This window comes from Chinchilla lanigera, unplaced genomic scaffold, assembly GCF_000276665.1.
Source record: "Chinchilla lanigera isolate Chin_1 unplaced genomic scaffold, ChiLan1.0 scaffold00053, whole genome shotgun sequence".
NCBI classification, from domain to species: Eukaryota; Metazoa; Chordata; class Mammalia; order Rodentia; family Chinchillidae; genus Chinchilla; species Chinchilla lanigera.
The window spans coordinates 444,382-466,418 of record NW_004955454.1 but is presented as its reverse complement, the minus strand read 5'-3'; the positions used below and the strand labels follow the sequence as shown (position 1 = coordinate 466,418).

Below are 22,037 nucleotides of genomic sequence, written 5' to 3'. Positions count from 1 at the left end.
TCATTGACACTTATTGATATGGTTGATAGGCTCTGTCATAACATTTTGTAACTGTATGTTGTTATATTTGCTATTTTCCTCAATGAAAGGTATATTCTTTGTGAGTTTTTTTGTTTGTTTTTCGATATTAGAAATTTAAACCAGGGCCTCATATGTGTTAATGTTTTACCACTGAAACACATCCCCAACCCCCTTTTATTTTATTATATTTTATTTTATTTTATTTTATTTTACTTTGAGACAGTTCTGCTTAGTTGCCCAGGCTGTCTTCAAACTTACAATCCTTCTGCCTCAGCCTCTTGAGTAGCTGGGATTACAGGCATGCATTGCCATGCCAGGCTGTGTTCTTGTTTCAATTCATGGAGAATTATAATTTTATTCCAGTTTATTGTGCTTCTAACATTATTTTATTTTAATTTCAGTTTATTTTGTGGTACTGGGGATCAAACCCAGAGCCTAGTACATGCTAAGCATGTGCTCTACCATTGCGCTATTTCCTCAGCCCTCCGAACCTGCTTTAAAAACCTTAGCCCAGTATTTTATTATTTAAGCTTTTAATATCTGGTTTATTTTTATTTGATATCCTTCAACTTCCACCCATTTCTGCACAACAGCCAGTGAGATCATCTGTGTTCCTCTCTGTGCCTCATTTCTCCTCCCAGACCTCACAGCTGCTCTTGTCAAAATGTATAACATTTGCATTCTTATTGCCCGGCCCTCTCCACAGTTACCTCCATAGTGTATAGGCACCTGAGTTAGTGAGCTGGGACACAATACCAACACCCACAACTTATAGGATGAGAAGTTTAATTTGACTCACAGTCTCAGAGGATTCAGTCCATGATTGGCTGGCTCCAAGGCAGGAACATCAAGGCAGAAAGGTGATGGAACAAAGACGCTTTTCACGGGAAAAGCAGAGCAGGGGATGAACACCAGAGAGGAAAAGGCCAAGGATCATATATTTTATCAAGGTCACATCTCCATGACTCTCACAGACCCAGAGAGGAGTGCTCCACCAATCCCCTGAGTGCCACCCAAAGCAAATCAAGTTGACAAGTTAAGGTTAACTGTCACAAAATCACATCCACGGCCATCCCTATGCTAGGTCACCTAACCATCTCTGTTTGATAAAGTCCACCTTCAGCAGACTTCAGGGAGGGCTCTGTGCTCCAGAGCACCTCAAGTGTGTCTCTGTTTGAGGTTCTCCACTGAAGGACAGCCTTGGCTCACCTCTGCTGTTATGAAGTGCTTTTGCAATGCTGTTCCACTGTTACCTTGCATTGTTTATTTGGATTTTTTTTCCTTAAGTTGATGACAATTTCTTGCTTTTGTAAGTTTGTTGGTCTTTTTGTGTGGTGAAATTTAGGATTTTTTCTTTATCTTTGAAATCTAATTATCTTACTAGGAAATGTCTCAGAGTTTATCATTCTGGGCTAATGTTTCCAGGATACCTTGTGTATCCTTTGATTATGTGAGTTAGGGCTTTTTGTCATTCTAGCTGGAAAGTTTTCTGGCTTATAGCTTTAAATGTTGCTCTCTTCTTCCTTGGGGACTCCAGTTGTACAGATGCCACCCTTCCTCCTCTGTCTTGCAGTCCTAATTTCTCTCTAACATTTTTCACTTCTCTCCTAAATTCACTGTCATCCCCTTGCTTGTTTTCCCTCCTTTCCTAAATATGCCTTATTAAATTTCCATTACAGTATTTTTTTTGTTTTTTTTCTGGTACCAGGAATCGAACTCACAACCTTATGCTTGCCAGGCAGGTGCTGTGCCACTGAGATAAATTCCCAGCCCCTCCATTACAGTATTATTGCTCTTAATCACCTTCTAATTATTTCTCAGTTTTGAGATACTTTTTTCATTTCTTTCTTGAATTCAGTCAACTCTTCTCAGTTCTCACTGAGGAGTTTTTTTGTCCTTTTTTTGAAATTATAACTAGAGTGGTTTTCATATCTTTAAATGCTTGTTTGAGTATAGTGAACTATATTTGGAAGAACTGTTGTCTTAGCAGTGTCTTCTGAATCCTGATTGTTCTTCAAATGGAATTTGCATTGTATGGGTTTTGATTTCTGTTTTCTGACTTTTTGCAGTAACTATGGATCAGTTGATTCTGTTCCCACTTATATTTGTACTGTTGAAGTGTTTCATGGGATTTTGAGTTCAATGGCACCCTCTTCTGTCAGCACAACAAAGACCAGATTAATTTAACAGACTTTGTGTTGGTGGTCAGCAAATGTTATACATCCTCCAATTCTTTTGGCTCTCTTTCCTGTGCAGGGCCCTAATATTTCCCTTTTCTTCTTTCCCTTTCAACAATCCCCTGATTTCCAAAAGATACTTTTTTTCTTTTCTATTTAATTTTTTTCTCCCAAAAGCTATGCATTTTCAAGACTGCCCTTTTCTGTGATTGGTGCTGTGACCTCCCTGGACTTTTTTTTTTTTTTAAGTATTTTAAGACTCAGGGTGGATCAGTCTTCCCAAAGGTGGCTTAGTTCACCTTTGAGCACTGTTGCTTGCTCTGTCTTCTCTTTTCCCCACAGTTTATTTCAATCTGCCTTGGCTTGGGGGAGAGAAGAGCCTGCACATAGAGGCTGGCATTTTTATTTTTAATAATTTTGAGGTTTGGGCTTTCTCTGTATCTACACTGAGGTCGGTTCCATGCAGCTTTAATTTTCTCTTCTTGTTCAGTGTTGTTTCTCAAGAAAGTTTTGGGAAGCAGAGACCCAAAAAAGCAGGAATTGTCTGCAACTACCCACCAGTTTATAGTTCCATTTTGCTTACATTGGAATTTATATCTTATTTCTCAATTCTAAGCACATTTGTCACATGTTAACATTTATGAAATCAGAGTACATTTCACAGAGACAGCGCCTTAGAGCTAGATTTATATCTGTTTCCGCCAGTCACTTGAACCTTGTGACCTTGAGACTACTATAAATTTAAGTCTTGCTTGAGCTGGGTGCAGTGGCACATGCCTGTAGCCCTAAGTCTCTGGGAGATTGCAAGTTCAAGCTAGCCTGGGCAATTTAACGACTTAGCAAGATTCTGTCTCAAAATTAAAAATAAAAATAAGTCTGTGGATATAGCTCAGTGTCCTGGGTTCAATCCCTAATAGTGAAAAAAAAATTTTAAGTCTCTGCATGAGGTTTCTTGGGCTACTTTAGTGATATGAATCTGGATGTCAAAACAGGTTTAGTGATTTGGATTCTCAGCTGCTCTTCCACCCCAGGCATAGGATTGTTCTCATCTTTTCTTTCTGCAGGACATAGGTGGGTTTGCTTGTTTGAATCACATGCAGCTCTGTGCAGGAGTCTCCTCTTGGGCTCCCTTTTTGGGTAATCTTTCTCTCTTAGAAATACATAACAATGGAACATGTCCCAAACCTATGAACAGACCCATACAATATGTCTTTCCCAATGTTCTTTTTGTGTGGCTTTTTACCTCCAACACTATGTGTTTAAGATTCATCCTAGCAAGTTGTAGTTGATCGATTTCTGGTGCCACCTGGTATTCCATTCTACAAATGCTGGTTGGTCATCCTTCCTCCCGCAGGTGGACAATTGGGTGATTTCCCATTTGGGACCCTGGCTGAAGGAAATGCCTGACACATTTTTGCTGGTGCACATGAGTGCTCAGTTTCCACAGTGTTAGGATCAAGTGCAGAAGGGTCTGCTGTCACTGAGTGGTAAAGCCAGGCAAACCTACCACTGTCAGAGGGCGTGCAAGATGTCTTCCAAAGTGCTTGCACTGATTCACACTCCTGGCAATACCCTTCTCTTTTTTAAGAGTTCCTGTTGATCCATGTCTTCACTAACACTTAACATCAATATTTTAGCAAATCATCAGAATTTTAGCCAATCTAGGAGGTGCTATTCATCATACAGTGGTATTTATTTTCACTTCCATGATTAAATGAACACCTTGTCCTTTCTTTTGGAGCATTTGGGCTCCTCCTTTAGTGATCTGCTCATGCAAGTGTCCTACACACCTTTCTGTCATATTGTCCCCTCTTTCCCTATAGATGTCTAGGAATCCTCTAAAACAATCTGCATTTAGATCCTTTCTTGATTCTGACATTTAAAAATGTCTTTTTCTGCATGGAAGCCTGCTTTTTCACTCCTTCAGTGTCTCTTCTCATGAACAGGGCGGTGGCTTACATCATTCTCACAATTGTTTCATAAAAGTTCACCTGTCGGCCTCACATAGTTAGCTCCTTGGCTCACCTGCAAGTGATTTTCATGTGTGACGCAAGGAAGGGTTCCATTTTCATTGAATCATCTCAACATCTTGGATTGAAAGCCCTGGGCTTTCCTCAGCATCCCTCACAAATCAAGTGCCAAATCTGGGGGGCTTTGGGGAGCTGTAATTGCTTTCACACTGATCTTCTGGTCCAGCTCAAAGGCAATGTCCAAGGTTCTAACTCCTATACCTTTGTGATAATTCTCCTTGCCTGATATTACGAGGTCTCTGTCTGCCTCAAGTTTGTCTCGGCTGCTCTTGGTCTGTTGCATTTCACATAACTCTTAAAATTGGGTTGCCAAATTTCCTTTCTTCTCTTTCCCACTTCAACTACTGTTTTTATTTGATTAGAGCTCAATTGAGTAAAATTAGATTAGACAAAATCGTTGGTTTACGAAACACTTCCATCACTAGTTCATTCATGGGCAATAACAGGTATTTTCTAAGTGAGTAGATAATAACTTAGTATTTATTTACATTAGTAAATTTAACTTAGGTATTTACTTATCTTAGTGATTATTTTTAGTCATCTAGTAAACACATGGATGGGACACCATTGTTCTTTTGCATATAGTTTTATTGCACCTAAATACATTATTCAATATATTTTGCTGTTTTTGTAAGTTCAGATGAATTACCATTTTGTATTGTCATATAATGGGAATCATGTTGATGTATTCTTCGGAGATGTTTCCATTTGGCTACTAGTAAATCAGTTTTTCAGAGTCCACATTGTCTTGTATGAAATCTATTCCAGTGCTTACCTCACCACACGGTTTCTCTTGTTGGTGTTGTATCATGTGCCTCTTCCCTTGCTTTTTCTTTGAATGTTTCTACATTCTTTTGCTTCAGAGTTGTTCCTTGTAAACAACATTTAGCCGGGTCTTTTATAGCCAGACAATCTCTGTCTTTGATTGGAGCACTTACCCATTTACATGTAATATAACTATCAATATGTTCAGGATTAAATTTACCCTCTTTGCTTTCTTTCCAGACAAAAACAGAAGCTGCAAAATCCTCAAATCACTGAACATACTCCCCATTTTAATGCTTGTGTTGCTTATTTTAATTCCATGCTATCTGAAATCTCCCAAGTCAAATTCATTTAGACTTGTGCACATTTTACTACTCTCTCTGCTCCTCATCCTTTTATGAAACTCCAGCCTCCCAGCCAAGACCATCTGCCTCCAGCCTGAAGCACATCCTTTAAAATATCCTTCACTTTAGGTCTATCATTAGCAAATGCTCTCAGTTTCTGTCTGAAGTGTCCTTAGCTTACCTTAGTCTTGAAAGTCATTTCACGAAGTACAGATTTCCGAGTTGGCCAACACAGCGGTCCCCTCTCACCTGCAGCATCAGTTACCCACAGTCAACCACGGTCCAAAAATAATAAATGGAAAAATCCCAGGAATAAACAATTATGTTATGAATTGGGCACTGTTCTGAGTAGCCTGGTAAAATCTCATACTGTCTGTCTGGCCAGGATATGAACCTCCCTCTGTCTACTTTATTTATACTGTATACACTGTCTGTCTGTTAGTCACTCTGTAGCAAGCTCAGTTATCAGATGGACTGCAGCAGCACTACAGTTTGTGTTTGGGTGACCCTTATATAGGAGCCTAACACCGCATCACAACATCCACATCATTCACCTTACGTCATCTGAGTGTGTAGACATTATACCCTCTGTCTCTCATGCCATCACAGGAAGAGTGAGTGAAAGACAGTAAGGAATTTTGAGAAAGTGACCACATTTACAAATTATACTGATGTAATTGTTCTATGTTCTTATTATTGTTGCTCATCTCATACTGTGTCTAATTCATAAATTAAACTTTACAGGCCATATGTACAAATACAGAAAAAACATAGTCTCTTTGAGGTTGAGTACTATTTGTGGTTTCAGGCATCCAGTGAGGGTCTTGGGACAGACACCCTGTGGATTAGATGGGCTAATGTATTCTCCTGCAGTATAACAAGGTCATTTTGGTCATTTTATAGTTTAAAAGCCAGCTGCCAGTTTGTTGCTCTTTTGTTTAGACAATATACTTGTTTGTTTTTTTTTTTTCTGGTTTGATGCAGAATTTGTTATTGTTCTGTTCCCTAGCTCTCCTTCAATCATGTGTACTCTGACGTTAAACTCCTTTATTAAATTTTTAGTTTTAGATTTGATTTTTTTTCCTAAAATCTCAGGCTCCTTTTCTAATCAGCTCTATCACATATAGATTTCTATTTCATGAAGACATTCTCCAGCATGTCCTTATAGTCTGTGTCTGATCATTCTCACATTTGAGCTCTGTCAGGTTTATTTTATTGATTGTTCTTGCTATATGTCACCAGCAGAGTTGGCTTCTTCATGAGTCCGTTTATCTTTAGCTACATGCTAGGCATCATTTTTCAAACAAAATTATAAGAATAATTCAAGGCTTACAATGAAGGTATTTTTCTCACAAATCCTCCAGGGGATTTTTATTTACCCCTGTTGAATGCCTAAGGGCATGACCATTTAAGGCCACTGTCAATCAAACCCAGGACTGGAGGTTCCCTGAATGACCCCAGTCAGTTGAAATCTGGATGAAACACACCTGGATTTCTCTATATCTAGTTCAGCTACTTGTGAGTGGTGCGAAGTCTGCTGTTAGACTAATTGGTCTCTTAGCCTCTGTCTCTGTCCCTTTGTCTTCTGTCCCTTTCCTGAACTGCTGTCCTCCCTGAGGACATCAGCAGCTTTGTGCTTCCCATCCCCTGGGATCCTTACAAGCCCCACACGCTGGCCAGGTATTTCTTACAGTCCTGTCATCACTAATGCCTTTACAATCCTTGTTTATACTTTCTCCAGCCTTTTGATTTGTTCTCAGATGAGGAGCTGATTTGAGCGACTAAGTACACCATTACTGGAAGATAGAAGCCCTCACATTCCCTTTTGAAATAGATCCATTAGGATACATCTTCAACCTGGGGTATAGCTCAGTAGTAAAAAACTTATCTGGCATGTATGATACCCTGAGTTCAATCTCCAGTACTGAAAAAACGATATTATTTACATTCTATATAATTCACCCATTTAAAGTGTATAATTTGATGATTTGGGTATATGACCTTATTAATTCTTTAAATTATGGTGAAAATTTGTCATTTCAACCACACTTCAGGGCACAATTCCATGGCATTAATTATATTTACAATGTCACACAACTGTCAGCACTAATTCCAAGACTTTCTCATCACTCTAAAGGGAAACGGTAGTCACCAAACACTGACTCCCAAGAGCCACCCACCCCCTGTGCAGCTGGCAGCACACACACTGGGCCCATGTCCATAACTCTCCATCCCTCCCGCCCCTGGGAACCTCTTATCACTGTCTGTCTTCATGAATTTGCCTAGATGTTTCACACAGCACAATCATATGCTGTTTTCCTTTGGGGATCTGTATTCTTTCCCTCGGCACTGCTTTAAGGTTCATCCATGCTGATGCATGTACCAGAATTTCCACTTTTCTGGCTGAATAACATTGTCTTATGTGCACACATCACACTTTGTTTGTTCATCTGCTCATGGACACCTGGGTGATTTCCACCTTTGGGCCATTGTAAGTAATGCTGCCATCAATATTGGTGTGTACACATCAGTCTTTGGATCTACACATTCCACATCCTGGGACTCAAACTATTCCAAAAGTACTGTGTGCCAAATATTCAGACTTTTTTCCTGTCATTAATCCTTACACAACACCAAATAGCAGCTTTTTACATAGCACCGACATTGTACTGGGGTATTCTACATAATCTCAGAGCAAAATACACACACAGGAAGATGTGTCGAGGTTATATACATGCACTGTGCCATTTTATGTAAGGGACATGAGCATCCTAGAATTTTAATACCTGAGAGAGGTCCTGAAACCAATCCCTGAAGAAACTAAAGGACCATAGTGTGTGGTGAAGTCCCTTCAATCATTTTGGGTACAAAATGCTGAATGTGAGATTGCTGGGCTCTGTGACAATGCTGTGTTCTTCTTCCTGAGGACCTGTGATGCAGTTTTCCACAGCCACTGCCCCCTCCTGTCCCCACCAGCAGCATCCAGGCATTTCGGCTTCTCCACAGCCTCACCAGCACTTGCTAGCTGTCATTTGTTGGACTGTGGCCATCCTAGTAGGTGTGAAGTGACACGTTGTAGTTTCAATTCACGCCTCCCAGATGACTGATGGTGCTGAGCATCTTTCCACGTGCCTCTCAGCCACTTGTGGTCTTTTTTGGAAAAATGCCTGTTGAAGCCCTTTGTTCCTTTCTGAGCTGGCTTCTTTGTCCCTTTGTTGCTGGGTTTTGGCTCCCGTACCTCTTAAACGTGCCCAGGTCAGACGTTCTCCACCGCCGTAGCAATGAAACTCTTCTTGTCAAGGTCACCAGGAACTTCACATTGCCAAGTCTGATGTTCGGTCCCCCCTCATGTGACCTGTCAGCAGAGCTGGATTGGCGAGCACCCGCTACTCCCCCTGACCCCAGGAGCACAGGCTCCTGGCTCACACCACCTATCCATTCCTGCACCCTTTCCTCTACTGGCTCCCTCACCTCTCTGGTTTCTTAGCTCTGGGCCAGCAGGGTAACCCTTGGACTTCATCATCAGCTCTACTCATTTCCATGGGGGTCACATCCATTCCGGGGCTTTAAAGCTCCAAGTGCTGATACCATACAGTGTTCACATCTAGCCCAAACCCCCTAAGCCCCATGTACCAGCTGATAGCCTGTGAATGTCTACCAGCACTTCACACAGAGCAGCCCCAGGCCACACCTCTGTCACAGGGACAACTCCAGGTCTCACCCTCACTATACATACATTCCCAGGCCACTTCCAACCCTCTAGCACCCACACCTCCCACAGTCCCCAGGCATACCTAGCCATGCATGGTTCTAAAGTCACCCTGACTCCCTCCCAATATCACTTCCAAACTCCTAGGAAACCCTTCCCAACATCACCACCCACCCAACTCCAGGAAATCAGCAGCTCCCACCCAGGGTGTCCCGCACATACTCACCCAGCTGCCACAGGAAGAACATTGAACCGATCACCACAAAGAGTCATGACGCTCCTTAATCAGACCCCTCCAACAACCCATCTAACAGTCAACACTAAAACCTACGCCGTGGCCAACAAGGTCAAGACTTCTGTCCTCTCCTGCTCCTCATCCCTCCACCTCATGACACCAGCCTCCTGTTCTGTCCATGACCACACAGACGTGCAATTATCCTGGGTTGTCTGTCCCTGGGCCTCTGAGTGGCCCTCTCCGGCCATCCTCACCCAAGAGGCCAGGGACTTTTCTGATTTAGCCCTGACTCGGTCCCCTGGGACATGCAGGCCAGACGCCACTCAACACAAATGGGCAAAGTGAGGGACAGAAGCCCCCACAGGGCAGAATAGAAACATATGCCTCCCCAGGCACTCAGTTTGAGCAAGGATCCCCCCACCACTCCAGCCCTGTGAGCCAGTTGTTACTCTACACACACTGAGGCCCAGAGGGGCTAAGTGACTTGTACATGGTCTCACAAACAGTGAAGGGTGGACCAGGAACGTGAGCCAAGACCCTCTCACTTCAGAGGTCCCACTCCTTCCAGGCAGTGACCATACTTACAGCTGCTGGAGTCCTAGGAGCTGTGTGCCCATCCAGGGGCGGCCAGCTAGGACTGTGGTGGCCTTCCCAGGAACTTCAGGGCACTGGGTCTGTCTTAATGCTTGGGGTGGGACTCTTTCACCATCATCCTGTTATAACCCTCCCCATGCTGCCCATGGAGCCCCTTCATCCAACACAGGCCTGAAAACTATCAAGGACAGGAAATAGAGAGTCACTGCAGTCACTGATGTCTTACGGCAGCCCTGATGATGCCTCTATTACCCCAGGCTTACAGGGCATCACCCTCAGGCCAGGTAGAAAGGCCAGAGGACTGCCTGCCATGCCAGGCTTCTGCTCCCGGACAAGATCTTGATCAGGGTCAGCCTTCTGTCTCCAGACCTCGGTGATCCCATCTGCCAAATGGGCAAGAGGTCACCACATCAATGGCAAAACTCTGTGCCTGAATCAGGGCCAGCCCCGCTCTCCCTGGGCATTGCTCCTAAAGCCAGACCCTGGTCACAACAGAGCCCTGATGGCCTCTCTCTGCCCACAGCCATGCCTTACGCCTCTGGAAGGCCCTGGGGGCTGAGTACTCCATCAGCCGTCTAGTGCTGGCTGTGCTGCTGGCCTGGCTGCAGGAGCGTCCTCTGTTCACCAGCGATGGCAGTCTCCACTCAAAGGAGAAGACCTACCTGCACTCACTGGCCGTGAGTCTGTCCCCCCAACCCTGGCTTCTTGGGTGCCCTTCAGTGTCCAGGCTGTGGGAAGGGAGAACACCACTTCAAGACCACAGAAGGGCAGCCCATCCCTGGCCAAGAAGACAAGGGTCTCAGGCCTCCAGCCCAGGGACTGACCCACAGCTCCAGCTGCAGGCCCAGCTCCGCACTTCCCAGCCCAGGGTTCTAGGCCTCTGTGAGTCAGGGCAGCAATGTCCCTGCAAGTGGAAAAGGGGCTTGGATCTTCAGTGTGTACCTGGCCTGCCACTCACTGTGCAGGATGGCTTCAGAGAGACAAGGCCGAGGGCAGAGCTCAACCAGAGGAAAGGGCATGGAGACTCTGAGGTCCACCAAGCCTGATTAAGGCTCTGGGGAGCAATGGATTCTAGAGAACTCTTAGAGGTTGCCTCCAACCGCGCCCCTTCCTGTGGAAATCCCTTCCAGCTTGCCCCTAAGCCCCTAAGCCCAGGGGAAGCTTGCACCACCAGGAGCAGGGCATTCATATCCTAAGGCAGTCTTTTTTTGTCCCCTATGGCTGGACTCCAGTGAGGAAACCTCCTGTTCCTCCAACCCCGGTAGGATGCCACCAAGGCAGAGCTGCAGCCCAGAGCAGACAACTCCCCTTCCTCACCCAGACAGGCAATTGCCTGGGTCAGGGATTACTGACCACCACACATGGCAGCAGGAGGGAGACACTTGCCCCACCTCATGCCTGGTGCTCATCAGCCCAGTCCACCCCAGCCCTTCGCTGCAGCCACCAGAGTCAAGCAGCATCCATCAGGAGACCACACAGCAGTATGGGGTCAGACCCAAGAGGCTAGGTCACAGCAAGGCAGCCATCCCTGCATTCCACATGCCCCATCCACCTCTGTTCACCCTTCATCATCCCCGTTCAGTACCGTCTCCGCAGCCAGAGCATTCTGGACCAAATGCTCCTTCAGGCATGGCAGGCCTCAGAGCCTGGGGTTGCATTCATAGACAGTGCCTTCAAGGGCTGTTTGTCCCCAACTCTGATGTTTTAAACCCCTGCTGTGTACAGTCACCACACAGCACAGGACTTTGCTTTCAGGGCCAGAACCCAAGCCAATGACCCTCACACAGTCACTAAGGGCAGAGACCCAGTGGCAGAGTCCAGGGAGGTCAAGGAGGTGGCGCTGGGTCATGTGGGAAGACCTGAGGGCGTTGGCACATGGCATCCCAACAGACAGTGGGGAAAGCGGGGGCACCAGGCTCTCGAGCATCAAGGTGACCTGGGCAGTGGGTCCAGTGAGCTCACAGACAGGCCAGGCTAAGGCTGCACAGCTGGCAGGGACCAACCACAGGGAAGGGCATCATGTGGATGCTGCACTTGGTCCTGGAAGTGTCTAAGCAAAGAGTGAGGGGCATGGTGTGACATGGCTTTGACTCAGCACCTCTGGCCCAGGAACCCAGGGCTTAGAAGCTTCACTCTCTCCTCTCCTGACAGGCCATGAACACACTGCACGAGCTACAGTTCATGCAAGAGTTCCAGAAGGTCATGCAGGAGGCCTACCCTCAGCTCCTTCTGGCCCTCCTCACCCAGGTGCACTACGTCTTGGAACTGAATCTGCCCAAAGCTAAGTCCCTTCCTGGGCAGCAGACCCAGGAGGCAGTGCTGCCCAGCCCCCAGAGGTAAGCACAGGGCCTCTCAGTCCTTCTAGCCAGCCAGCCAATAGCAATGCCCAGGGCAAGTCAGGAAGTAGCTTCATCCAGCTGAAGAACAAGGTACCACACACCCAGAGGCTTAAACAGCAAGTGTGTGTTGTCCCACAGTTCAGAGAACACAAATCAAAGTGTCCTCAGGCAGTGTTCCTCTGAAGCCCGTAGGGGAGAAGTCTTCCTTATTCTCCCAGCTTCTGGTGGCTCCATGCAATCTTTGCTGACCTGTGGCTTCAAACTCCATAACTCTGATCTCTGCCTCTGCTATCACATGGCATTGTCCTCTGCGCCTGTGTCCAAGATTCCCTTCTTAAAAGGACACCAAGCATCAGAATAGGGCTGCCTTAATGGCCTCCTTTGAACTCAGTCACATCTGTAAAGACTTCATATGAGGTCACATTCATAGGTACTGGGTTAAGCTTCTAAAGTGTGTTTCTTAGGGGAGATACATTCATCTCACCACCTCCAGGGCCTCAGACATCGACCTCAGCCACATGGCTCTCCTGCCGGCATGGAGAGCCTTATAGGCACACAAGCGTCCCACTTTCTCATCCCCTCAGGGTGCCTGGTGACTGCTCCTTACTTCTTAGCCTCCTTGCAAGACTTCTAGATATAAGCATCATCTCGCCCATTTTACAGATAGTATCATCTGGCCCTTGCTCCCAACTCCCCAGAGGTAGACACGCTCCCATCCCCCTTGGGCACTTCAGGGGCCTTGGCACATCTTTGTGCAATGTTACTGGTGGCCCCCACCCCATCCCTCTGCGCCTGCCGAGGGTGGGCAGGCATGAATGGGAGAGACCGTGCCATCCTTGGGCCACAGGAGGGCTGTCTACCTTGGGCTTCCCTCTGCACCTTCCCTCTGCACAATTCCAGAAATCCAATAAGCAAGTCTCAAAACCACTGGGGCCCCTCTATTCATCTGTTTGCATTACAATGGGCTTCATGCAAGCTGTCAGTTTTAACAGCTCTCCCCAAAGCACATCACTAAAAGTCCTCCTCATATTGCCTCTGAGTTCCAATGTAGATAAAGTTCCTTTTTTATTCAGATCAAACATACAAAATCCATGAATCTCCCATAACAAGCTAATAAAACCCTCTCCTCCCGGAGCATGGGGGCTTGGGAGGAAGCTACAACAACTGCCTCTGCTCATCCCGCTCCTCTCCCAAGGCTCCCTTTTCCCCTAGGCCACCTCAGCCAGTCCCCTCCAGCTACCCTCTATAAATAGCAGCCCTTCCGTGGGCCATCTAACACCTATCCATGCCCTCTTTCCTGCTTTACTGCCTGCGCCTCAGGAATGAAGGGTCCTTCAGGGCTGTCTATCCAGGCTTCCACGTACACTAGGGCATTTGTCTTTCTTGGGGCACCCATACACTAGTGATGTCTGTATGTCTCTCGTGGGGCTCCCTCATGCACCACGGGCATCTATCTTTCTGTCTCTTGTGGCCCTTGAGTAGCTTTCTGCCAGGCCTGGATGGATGGAGCACTCAAGCTGTATCCACCTGTCTCTTTCCCCTCAGCCCTACTTTCCCCCACCGGCCTCCCTCTGAGAAGGTTCTCTCTAGTGCAGAGGTGGCCCCAGTAGCCACAATACCAGAAACTCTCATCTTGGGCACAGTCCTGGCTCTGATTGGCCCAACTTAGTCACATGTCCACCCCTGAACCAGTTGCTTGGCCACAGGTTCATTAGGGGCTTGATTGGCCTAGCCTGGCAGCCATCCCCTCCGGGAGCTGGGACAGGGCTTGGTGTCCCTTTCCCAAAGGGAAACTGCCAGGCCAGGACCACCCAAAGGGGCTTAGGCATGAGATGGACCAACCAGCAGCCACTTCAGCAAGGATAGTGAGCAGCGAGGGACAGTGGAGAGGCTGAGGGTCACTCTCCGGGCCTTAAGAATAGGTGGCGTCACTCAGTGTACCATGGTCCAGGGCCGGACTCATGCTCCAGGTGGATTGGTGGTGTTGCAGGGAGAGGGTCTGGAATCTACTGCCGAGTAGCCCTCTGAGTGAGGGTGGCGCAGCAGGGGTTGCTTCAGGACACTGGATGGCAGCCAGGTGAGGCATGAGGCAGGTGAGACTGGTCACAGGCCTCTAAAGTTCCTGCCACCTGCTCAGCAGGGCCACCTCGGGCCCAGCACATGACTCTTAGGCCAGGGCTATACTATGTGCACTTACCCCCCACACACTGCTTCCCTGACTGACAAACAGCCTCACTTTGAAGATGTAGACTGCATCGGTCCATTCTCAGCTGAGTCCTCCTCCTGCTGCTGCGTGCCCTGCCCCAGGAAGGACTTCCATTCCTCCCCTGTCATCGCTGTGGGAGACTCAACTCCCTCAAGGGCCCTCCTTCCCCATTTCAAACCCATGCCCATCCTCACCTGCATGGCTTCCTTAGAGTCCCTATGCTCCACTGGACCAAGGGGACAAAGGCTTGTGACAAAAAAGAGAAGCTTCAGCACATTAGGATGGTTATGATCAGAAAAGAAGGAAGAAAAACAAGTGTTGGCAAGGATGGAGAGAAACAAGAGGCCAAAGGGTGGGAATGGAAAAGGGTGCTGCTGCTGTGAAAGATGGCACGTGGCAACTTCTCAAAAAATTAAACAAAGGCCGGGCGTGGTGGTGCACACCTGTAACCCCAGCACTCGGGAGGCTGAGACAGGAGGATCCTTGCAAGTTCAAGGCCAGCCTGGGCTACAAAGTGAGCTCAAGGCCAGCCTGAATTGCATAGTGAGACCCTGTCCCAAAAAGACAGGAAAAAAAAATTTTTTTTTAAAGTAGCTGGGCCTGCTGGCACATGCCTATTGCAAGTTCGACCCCAACCTGGGCAAGTTAACAATTTAATGAGACCCTGTCTCACAATAAGAAAGAAAAAAACACCTGGGTTGTAGCTTAGCATGAAGACCACAGGCTCAATCCCCAGTGGGGGGACATAAACTAATACTTAATACTGAGTATTATGATGCAATAATTCCACTCCTGAGTTTATACCTGAAAGAATGAAAGCAGGAATTCATAGAGCCCAGAAAACTCTAGCCACATGTGCCACTCACAGGGGCCAACAAATGACACTGCCCAAGTGCCACCATGGATGAGCAGTAAAGAAAACATGATCTGTACATGCAAGGGGATACTACGCAGCCTTAAAAAGGAAGGTGTCCTGGTGCATGAGGCAACAGGGACAAAGCTGGAGGGCGGCTTGCTGAGTGAAATAAGGCAGTCACAAGACGACAACTGCTATAGGGCTCCATTCGTGAGGCCCCTAAGGGAGTCAAACCCATGGAGACAGAGAAATGGAAGGTGCCAGGGCTGGGGCGGGAAATTCAGAGTCAATTGCAGCTTCAGAGGATTCTGAGAAAGTTCTGTGGGTGAATGGCGGCTGTGGTTACCCAACACTGTCAATGTGTTCAACACTGCCAAGCTGTACACTTAAAAATCATTGGAGTGGCAAATTGTGTAAATGCATTTTGCCACAAATAAAAACAAGCAAAATCAGGATAAGAGGAGATGGTGAGGCTAGGGAGCTGTGAGGCTGGGTCTGGCCAGTGCTCAGGGAACACGTATGGTGTCACTTCCTCTTTCCATTGAGGTTTTGTCCCCTCTGGGGAAAGTGGAGCTCCTTGGGGATGCGGTGGGCATCACTGGGATGCCAGGGTGTTGAAAGGCTGAAGGACAGCCTGACCTTGGGGCCAGGAAGAAGGACAAACTGTCCTGCCACAGTCAGCATGAGAGATGTATGTCCTCGGGAGCCGCTAGGGGTCCCGGTCTGAGGAGGGCTGTAGGTTGTAGGTTGTAGGGACCCCCAAAGGCAAGGATTCCCAGGAATGCTCAAGTCAGCTGACAGCCATCTTCCTGGAAGTCTCATTGCGACTATGGGGTCAGCCCAGTCATGAAGGACAAGCAATCACAATGCCCAAGGTGCCCCAGAACCAAAATTTCCAGAGCCTCCCAAAGTGAACAAAATGTCCCACCTCCCCAAGACCTTGTCTCCTGAAAACCATCATCACTTTGTGGCTGAGACCAATGACCTGGAAAAGGCTGCTTCTTTTTAATGACACAGCTTGGGGCAAGATGACAAGCCAGCTGGCATTTGAATTGGCACCATCAGGGACTTTCAGAATGGCATTTCATCCTTTGACACTCAGTTTTGCAAATCTGCTCAGAAACATGCTGTCCAAGCTGACAGTCCCGTTCCAGGGTGTGATTACCCACCCAGGTGACATACTCCCAGTGACCAGGCAAGGAGTAGCCAGGAATAGAGACAAGACAGTGAGCCAGGCCACCTTGCATTCCCAGACTGTCCACGTGTGCTCAGGGACTGCAGTCAGTGCCTGGGGCAGCCCTGTACCTGTTACAGTGACGTCACTGTGCGAGTTTGGAGCCAGAGGCCTGGCTTGACTGTTTCTGCTGCCCTTGACCAGGCTGTGAGGCCTGGACAGGACACCTCACCTCTCTGGGATGCTTCCTCCTCTGTGAAGGAGGGCAACAAGGGATGGTTACCTGAGAAGTTCAGGTGAGGCACCTGCATACAGGTACACCCTGCACCCCATACGGTGTTCTTCTTTATTCATGCATGGGCATGCACCCTGGTCTCCCCTATCCTCTGCCACCCCCAGAGTCCCAGACCCTCTCAAGTTTCCACCGTGCCTCATGTCCTCTGAGTCCCACCCCATTGCCCAGCCAGAGGGTCACTGTCCCCTCCAGGATGCTCTAAGGACACTCACAATCGCAGCTTGCCAAAACAAGAGTGAGTCTCTCCCCAAGAGCTGGTTTCTCTCTCTCTTTCCCTCCCTCTCTCCGTCTCTCTCTCTCTGTCTCTCTCTGGCGCACACACATACACACATACAAACACACACACACTCCCTAGGGGGACCCCAGCCCACCTCCAGCCTGCCACACTAGAGTATTTCTGTGATGAAGAAGGCAGGACCAAGCAGGTGCCGCGGAGGTCTTGATAATGGCTGCAGTAAAGACAGGAGCCGAGCGCGCCTTTCTATATGGGAAGATGCATCCTTGCCAAGAGCAGGGGTGGCCTGGAGGACCGCTGTGGATCTAGCTGGCCCCTGACTCCTCTGTTTGGCCACAGCACATCACTGGAGGCTCTGAAAAGCCTGCTGTCCACCACAGGGCACTGGCACGACTTTGCCCACCTGGAGCTGCAGAGTGCCTGGGAATACTTCTCCTCCATTGGCACCTACCCGCAGGGTGTGGTCCTCCTTGCCAGGTACCAGTGTTTGGGGTAGGAGAGGAGCACCTGCCCCAGGCCGCCACCACCCCAGGGGCTGCATGTAGCAGCCAGAGTGACAGAGTCTGGTCTTCTAGAGCCACCTGGGAATCCAAGGGTCCCACTCACAGGCAGGCTCTGGGGACCCCAAGTGTGGCTCTGGAGCAGCACGGGGGAATGTGCATCCTGTTGATGCTGGCATCTCCTCAGCCCTCACCTGGTCTGAGACCTCCTGAGGGACAAGAGCCATCAGTGCTATTTCTTGGCCTCCCCCATCTCAGCCCAGGCCTGGCACAAATTGGGCACCGGAGTGCAAAGGGAGTGGGATATGCTCACAGAGATGTATACCCACCACATCAGCATGCTCACCCACATCGGGACACTCCTAGCCACAGACACCCCTGGCTCGGGTGCTGGCAGGAGGGTAGACTCAGGAAATGATGACAGCTTCAGCCCTGTCCCCTAGGGCCATGGTGCAGAACCACTGCAGAAAGATTAAGGCCGTGCTCAGCCAGCTGCTGCCCAGCCTGCAGAGTCGAGAGGAGCGCGAGAGGAAGGTGGCGATCCTCATCCTCATGGAGGTAGGGTCAAGGCTGGGGGTTGGGGATCCTGTCTCTCTCACCCTGCAAAGGCTCCTGAAGACCTGAAGGAACACTGGACGTAGGCTTGGGCAGACCCATATGCTAATGCTAGCCTTGTCCTGGCTCAGTGGGACTCCAGGTCCCTTGCCTGTGTCTATAACACTGCAAGACTCAGAAAGATATTGGGTGTGGCCAGTGGTGGAGCTGCGGGCTCTGAGTCAAGCTGGGGCAGGGGACCTCTTGTCTATGATGGACAACAGGTAACCTGAGGCCTTTAACCCAGGTCAAATCCTACAGTTGGCCCCCACCCCATCAGTAGGAGAGTCTGGGCCACTTGTGCCCCTGTCCCCATGTGCCTGCCCAGACCCTGGGCCCTGAGCCCCACAGTGCAGATGTGGATGCCCGGAGAGGATGCCAAACCTGACCTGTATGTCCCGCCCCCAGTTCCTCTACAGCCCTGCTCTGCTGGAGGTCCTTCCTAGTCAGGCTGCCAGGACTGTGCTGGCAAAAAGTCTCTGTGACACCAGCCCAGAGGTGCGTGTGTCCAGCCTACAGGCCCTCGGAAACATTCTCTTCCACCCAGAGAAGGTGAGGGCTGGCAGGTGCCATGGCTACAGGCACTGGGGCAGGCACTGGGGTGGGCAAGGCCCACTGGGTGGGATCCTGGCTCTGACCCTTCAGGCCATCTCTCCTCAGGGACAGGGACAGGCTGTGGGAGGGGTGGCAATGCCCCTTCCCCAGCGACAGTGTCTATTCTACACCAGGAGGAGATGAGTCTACTGCAAACTTCAGGTGCCCACTGAGGCAGCTCGCCAAGCCTTGCCAGAGAGAACTGCCCCAGAGAACCTGGTGGACGGGTTCCCCCAACTTGCAATTGACACATCTCCATTCCAACCAACAATGCCCCATCACCGTAACAACCCACATCCCATATTGAAGAGCTGGTGGAGAAAGGCCTGCAACTTGACTTGGGGAGGTCCCAAGTTTAGGCCACAGAATTCCTGCCACCCTGTTCTGTGGGTTTCCAAGGCACCGTGCATGGTTAGGAGCCAAGACGCAGACAGTCCCCATGCCAGTACTTTCCAGTTGGCTTTCAGTACTTTCTTCAGCCCTTGGGTCTCAGTGCCTCTGTCTATAAAATGGGAGTAGAAATGGGAGCCGTAGAGACCAGTGCTGGGCCATGGGCAGCCCTCAAGCTATGATCAGCCCTTGAGCCACTGGCTATCACAAGCAGCAGCAGCACCTTTTACGCTGACACCCTGCATGGGCCCAGCCAGTGGTGACACCATATAATAAAATGCTGAGCTGGACAGTGACGTTCCCAGGCAGTCAGGAAGGGTAAGGCCTTCACCTCCTTTCATCCACCCAGGGGGCTGTGTTACGATCCCAGAGGGAGGTCCGGCACATTCTGCTGCAGTTGGAGAAGACGGCTGTGAACATATAGATGGATGTTCAGGGCTTGCAGGAAAAAATGAGGTCATGCGAAGGCCACACAAGGGACAGTTTCCAAAGAGTTCCTAAAACCATTTAACCATCAGCCTAGCACACCAATTCCATTTAACTCATAGGTCTCCACATGGTTAGGGGGAGATCTCCATTAGGGTCACCAAAGCCCTATGCATTGCATGTGACTCATGGCAGCTTCATAATGGGAAACAGAGACTAGATAGCACTTGTTCATCCATATAAGCACCCATTCACCAATCCATCTATCCACCCATCCATCATACATCCATTCACCCATCTGCCCAGCTAACCATCCATTTACCTACCCATCCACCCACCCACCCATCCATCTATCCACCATCTGCACATTTATCCATTCACCCACACACGTTTGTTCTTAGAGTCCTTCATCTGACTCATTCTTTCATTATTTCACTTGCTCATTCCTTTTATAGTCATTCACCTCATCATTCATTCATCCATTCACTCAGTTACCTCTGTACTTTCTCCAGCGGCTCTCCCAGACACGTGATCATAGAGGGTTTCCATGTGCATCCTGCATACCCTGCACTGACTGGGGCCATGTGGGGAATGGAGAACGCAGGCAAGGGCCCTGCTAGACCAGGAGGGCTTGGTATGAAAAAGGGGTTATAGTCCCCTGCCCACCAAGGGAGGTATGGGCCAGAGGGAACAGGCAGACCCATGAGCACCTGGGCAAGGAAGACTGTTGGGGCAGGGACAGATGGGCTGACCAAGACGGGATGAAGCAGGAAAGCCTGCCAGAGCAGAGTAAATACATATCACATTGTACACATTCCGCTTCTTTTCTGGCCCTTCCACTAGAGCTCCCTTCTGCGGGTCCTGTCCATAGCTGGAACCCCGCCCTGGCACACTAGCTCCCTCACAGGCAGGCAGAAAGAGTGCCATGCTGTCATATGACTCACTTGGTGAAAATGAACTTAATATTTTTAAGTGAAACAGAGTTTAGGAAGCCAGCAAAATCTGCTTCAAACTTATTTAAAAGTTATTTTTTAAAAACCCCGACCTCGTTTGCACACAAGGGGCCAACGACAGGAAACATCCACTCCGCTTTCAGACAACACACCTGAGAATTCAGGAATGCAGTGCAAACAAGTGGGGCAGACAGAACGGGCTGGAAATAAATTCAAAAAGAATGTTCAAAGCAAAATGTGTAGAAACGGAACATAATGGTCACTTGCAACACAAAAGGTCTGGAGCCACCACCTGATGCACACAAAATCCCAGTCATGAGAGGAACTAGTGGCTTCAGTGTGTACAACATGACCAACTTTGCCCCGGGCCAGGCTCAGACCCCACCCAGGGCAAGCCTGGAAATGGGGTGAAGGGTAGGGGTGTTCTAGGCCTGGGAGGAGGAAGGAGCTGGAACCCAAGTAGTACCCAGGGCTCTGTGCATCCATATCTCTCCTTTAACTCCTCAAAGAGCCTAGGTGGAATAGTAAGAAGAAGCCCTGTCCAAAGCCGAAGGCTCCTGCTGGGTGGAGGTGGGTGGGATCTCCAGCTCTCAGGCGTTAGAAGCCACAGCCATAAGGTGGGGCAGGAGGAGCACAGCTGGTCGGGATGTGGGCGCACAGGGGCCAGAGGAGCAAGTCCCGGCCCACCATCCACCGCCCTACTGCCTGCAGGAAAGCCTGCTCCGTGCGCAGCTGCCGCACTTCCTCGAAGGCTTCTTCCAGAAGAATGAGCCAGTGGTCGTGGGCATCATGAGCACCGTGTCGGAAGTGCTGCATCGCCTGGGCACGCAGGGCGCAGGCGCCCAGAGCCTCAGTGTCGCCATCAATATCCAAACTTTCTTCGACGACGTATGAGCGGGGATACGGCGGGCTGGGGTGCCTCCCTCTTAACTTCAGGCTGCAGGTGACCTTAACTTCCGGCAGGTGGACCGGGTTGGCTGATTGTCCACCGGGTGGCGCTCGGCTCCTTCTCATAGCTGAATACCGCCAAAGCCAGTCTCTCTGACCCTCAATCTCAGATCCGGCAACTGCCCCACAATGACTGTCATGGGGTCTCATTTACATTATGAAAGAGATGATTTGATTTTATGTCTTTGAGTTTGATGCGGGACACAGCCTGGGAACCTTGTCTGAGGGAGAAGGTCTGGCCCTGCCCTGGGGTCCTAGTCTGAGGGAGGAGGCTTGGCTCTGGGCTGGGAGACCCAGGCCGAGCTAAAAGACCCTGCAGAAAGAACCCAGTGGGCTGGGGTCCCAAGTCAAGCGAGAGCTGGGCCCTGTCTGAGACCCGCCTTTTAGGAGCGGGACCGGATTCGAGCAGCAGCCATGGCACTGTTTGGGGACCTGGTGACCTCGATGGCAGGTGGGGAGCTCAGTGACCTTCAGACCCAAGTGTACCGCAGCATGGTGCCCCTGCTCCTGCACCTAAAGGACCAATGCCCAGCCGTCACCACGGTCAGTGCCCACCACAGCAGGACAGGATGACAGGGCCTCACCTTGGCCAAGGGGCTGGGCAGGCAGGTGGCACAGTAAGGGGCTCCCTGGGCCAGCACCAGACCACAGT

At 49.2% G+C, this 22,037-nt stretch overlaps 1 protein-coding gene across 1 annotated transcript in view; it reads left to right on the top strand.

Moving 5' to 3' along the window:
• The window catches only part of Mroh5 (maestro heat-like repeat family member 5), a 60,573-nt gene that overhangs the window by 37,011 nt on the left and 1,525 nt on the right, over nt 1-22,037 (top strand). The window contains exons 20-26 of the mRNA XM_013520004.1: nt 10,399-10,552; nt 12,027-12,211; nt 17,320-17,457; nt 17,924-18,038; nt 18,483-18,626; nt 21,149-21,325; nt 21,773-21,928. Of these exons, the coding sequence (XP_013375458.1) occupies nt 10,399-10,552; nt 12,027-12,211; nt 17,320-17,457; nt 17,924-18,038; nt 18,483-18,626; nt 21,149-21,325; nt 21,773-21,928 (1,069 nt within the window). The remainder of the gene's footprint in view (nt 1-10,398; nt 10,553-12,026; nt 12,212-17,319; nt 17,458-17,923; nt 18,039-18,482; nt 18,627-21,148; nt 21,326-21,772; nt 21,929-22,037) is intronic.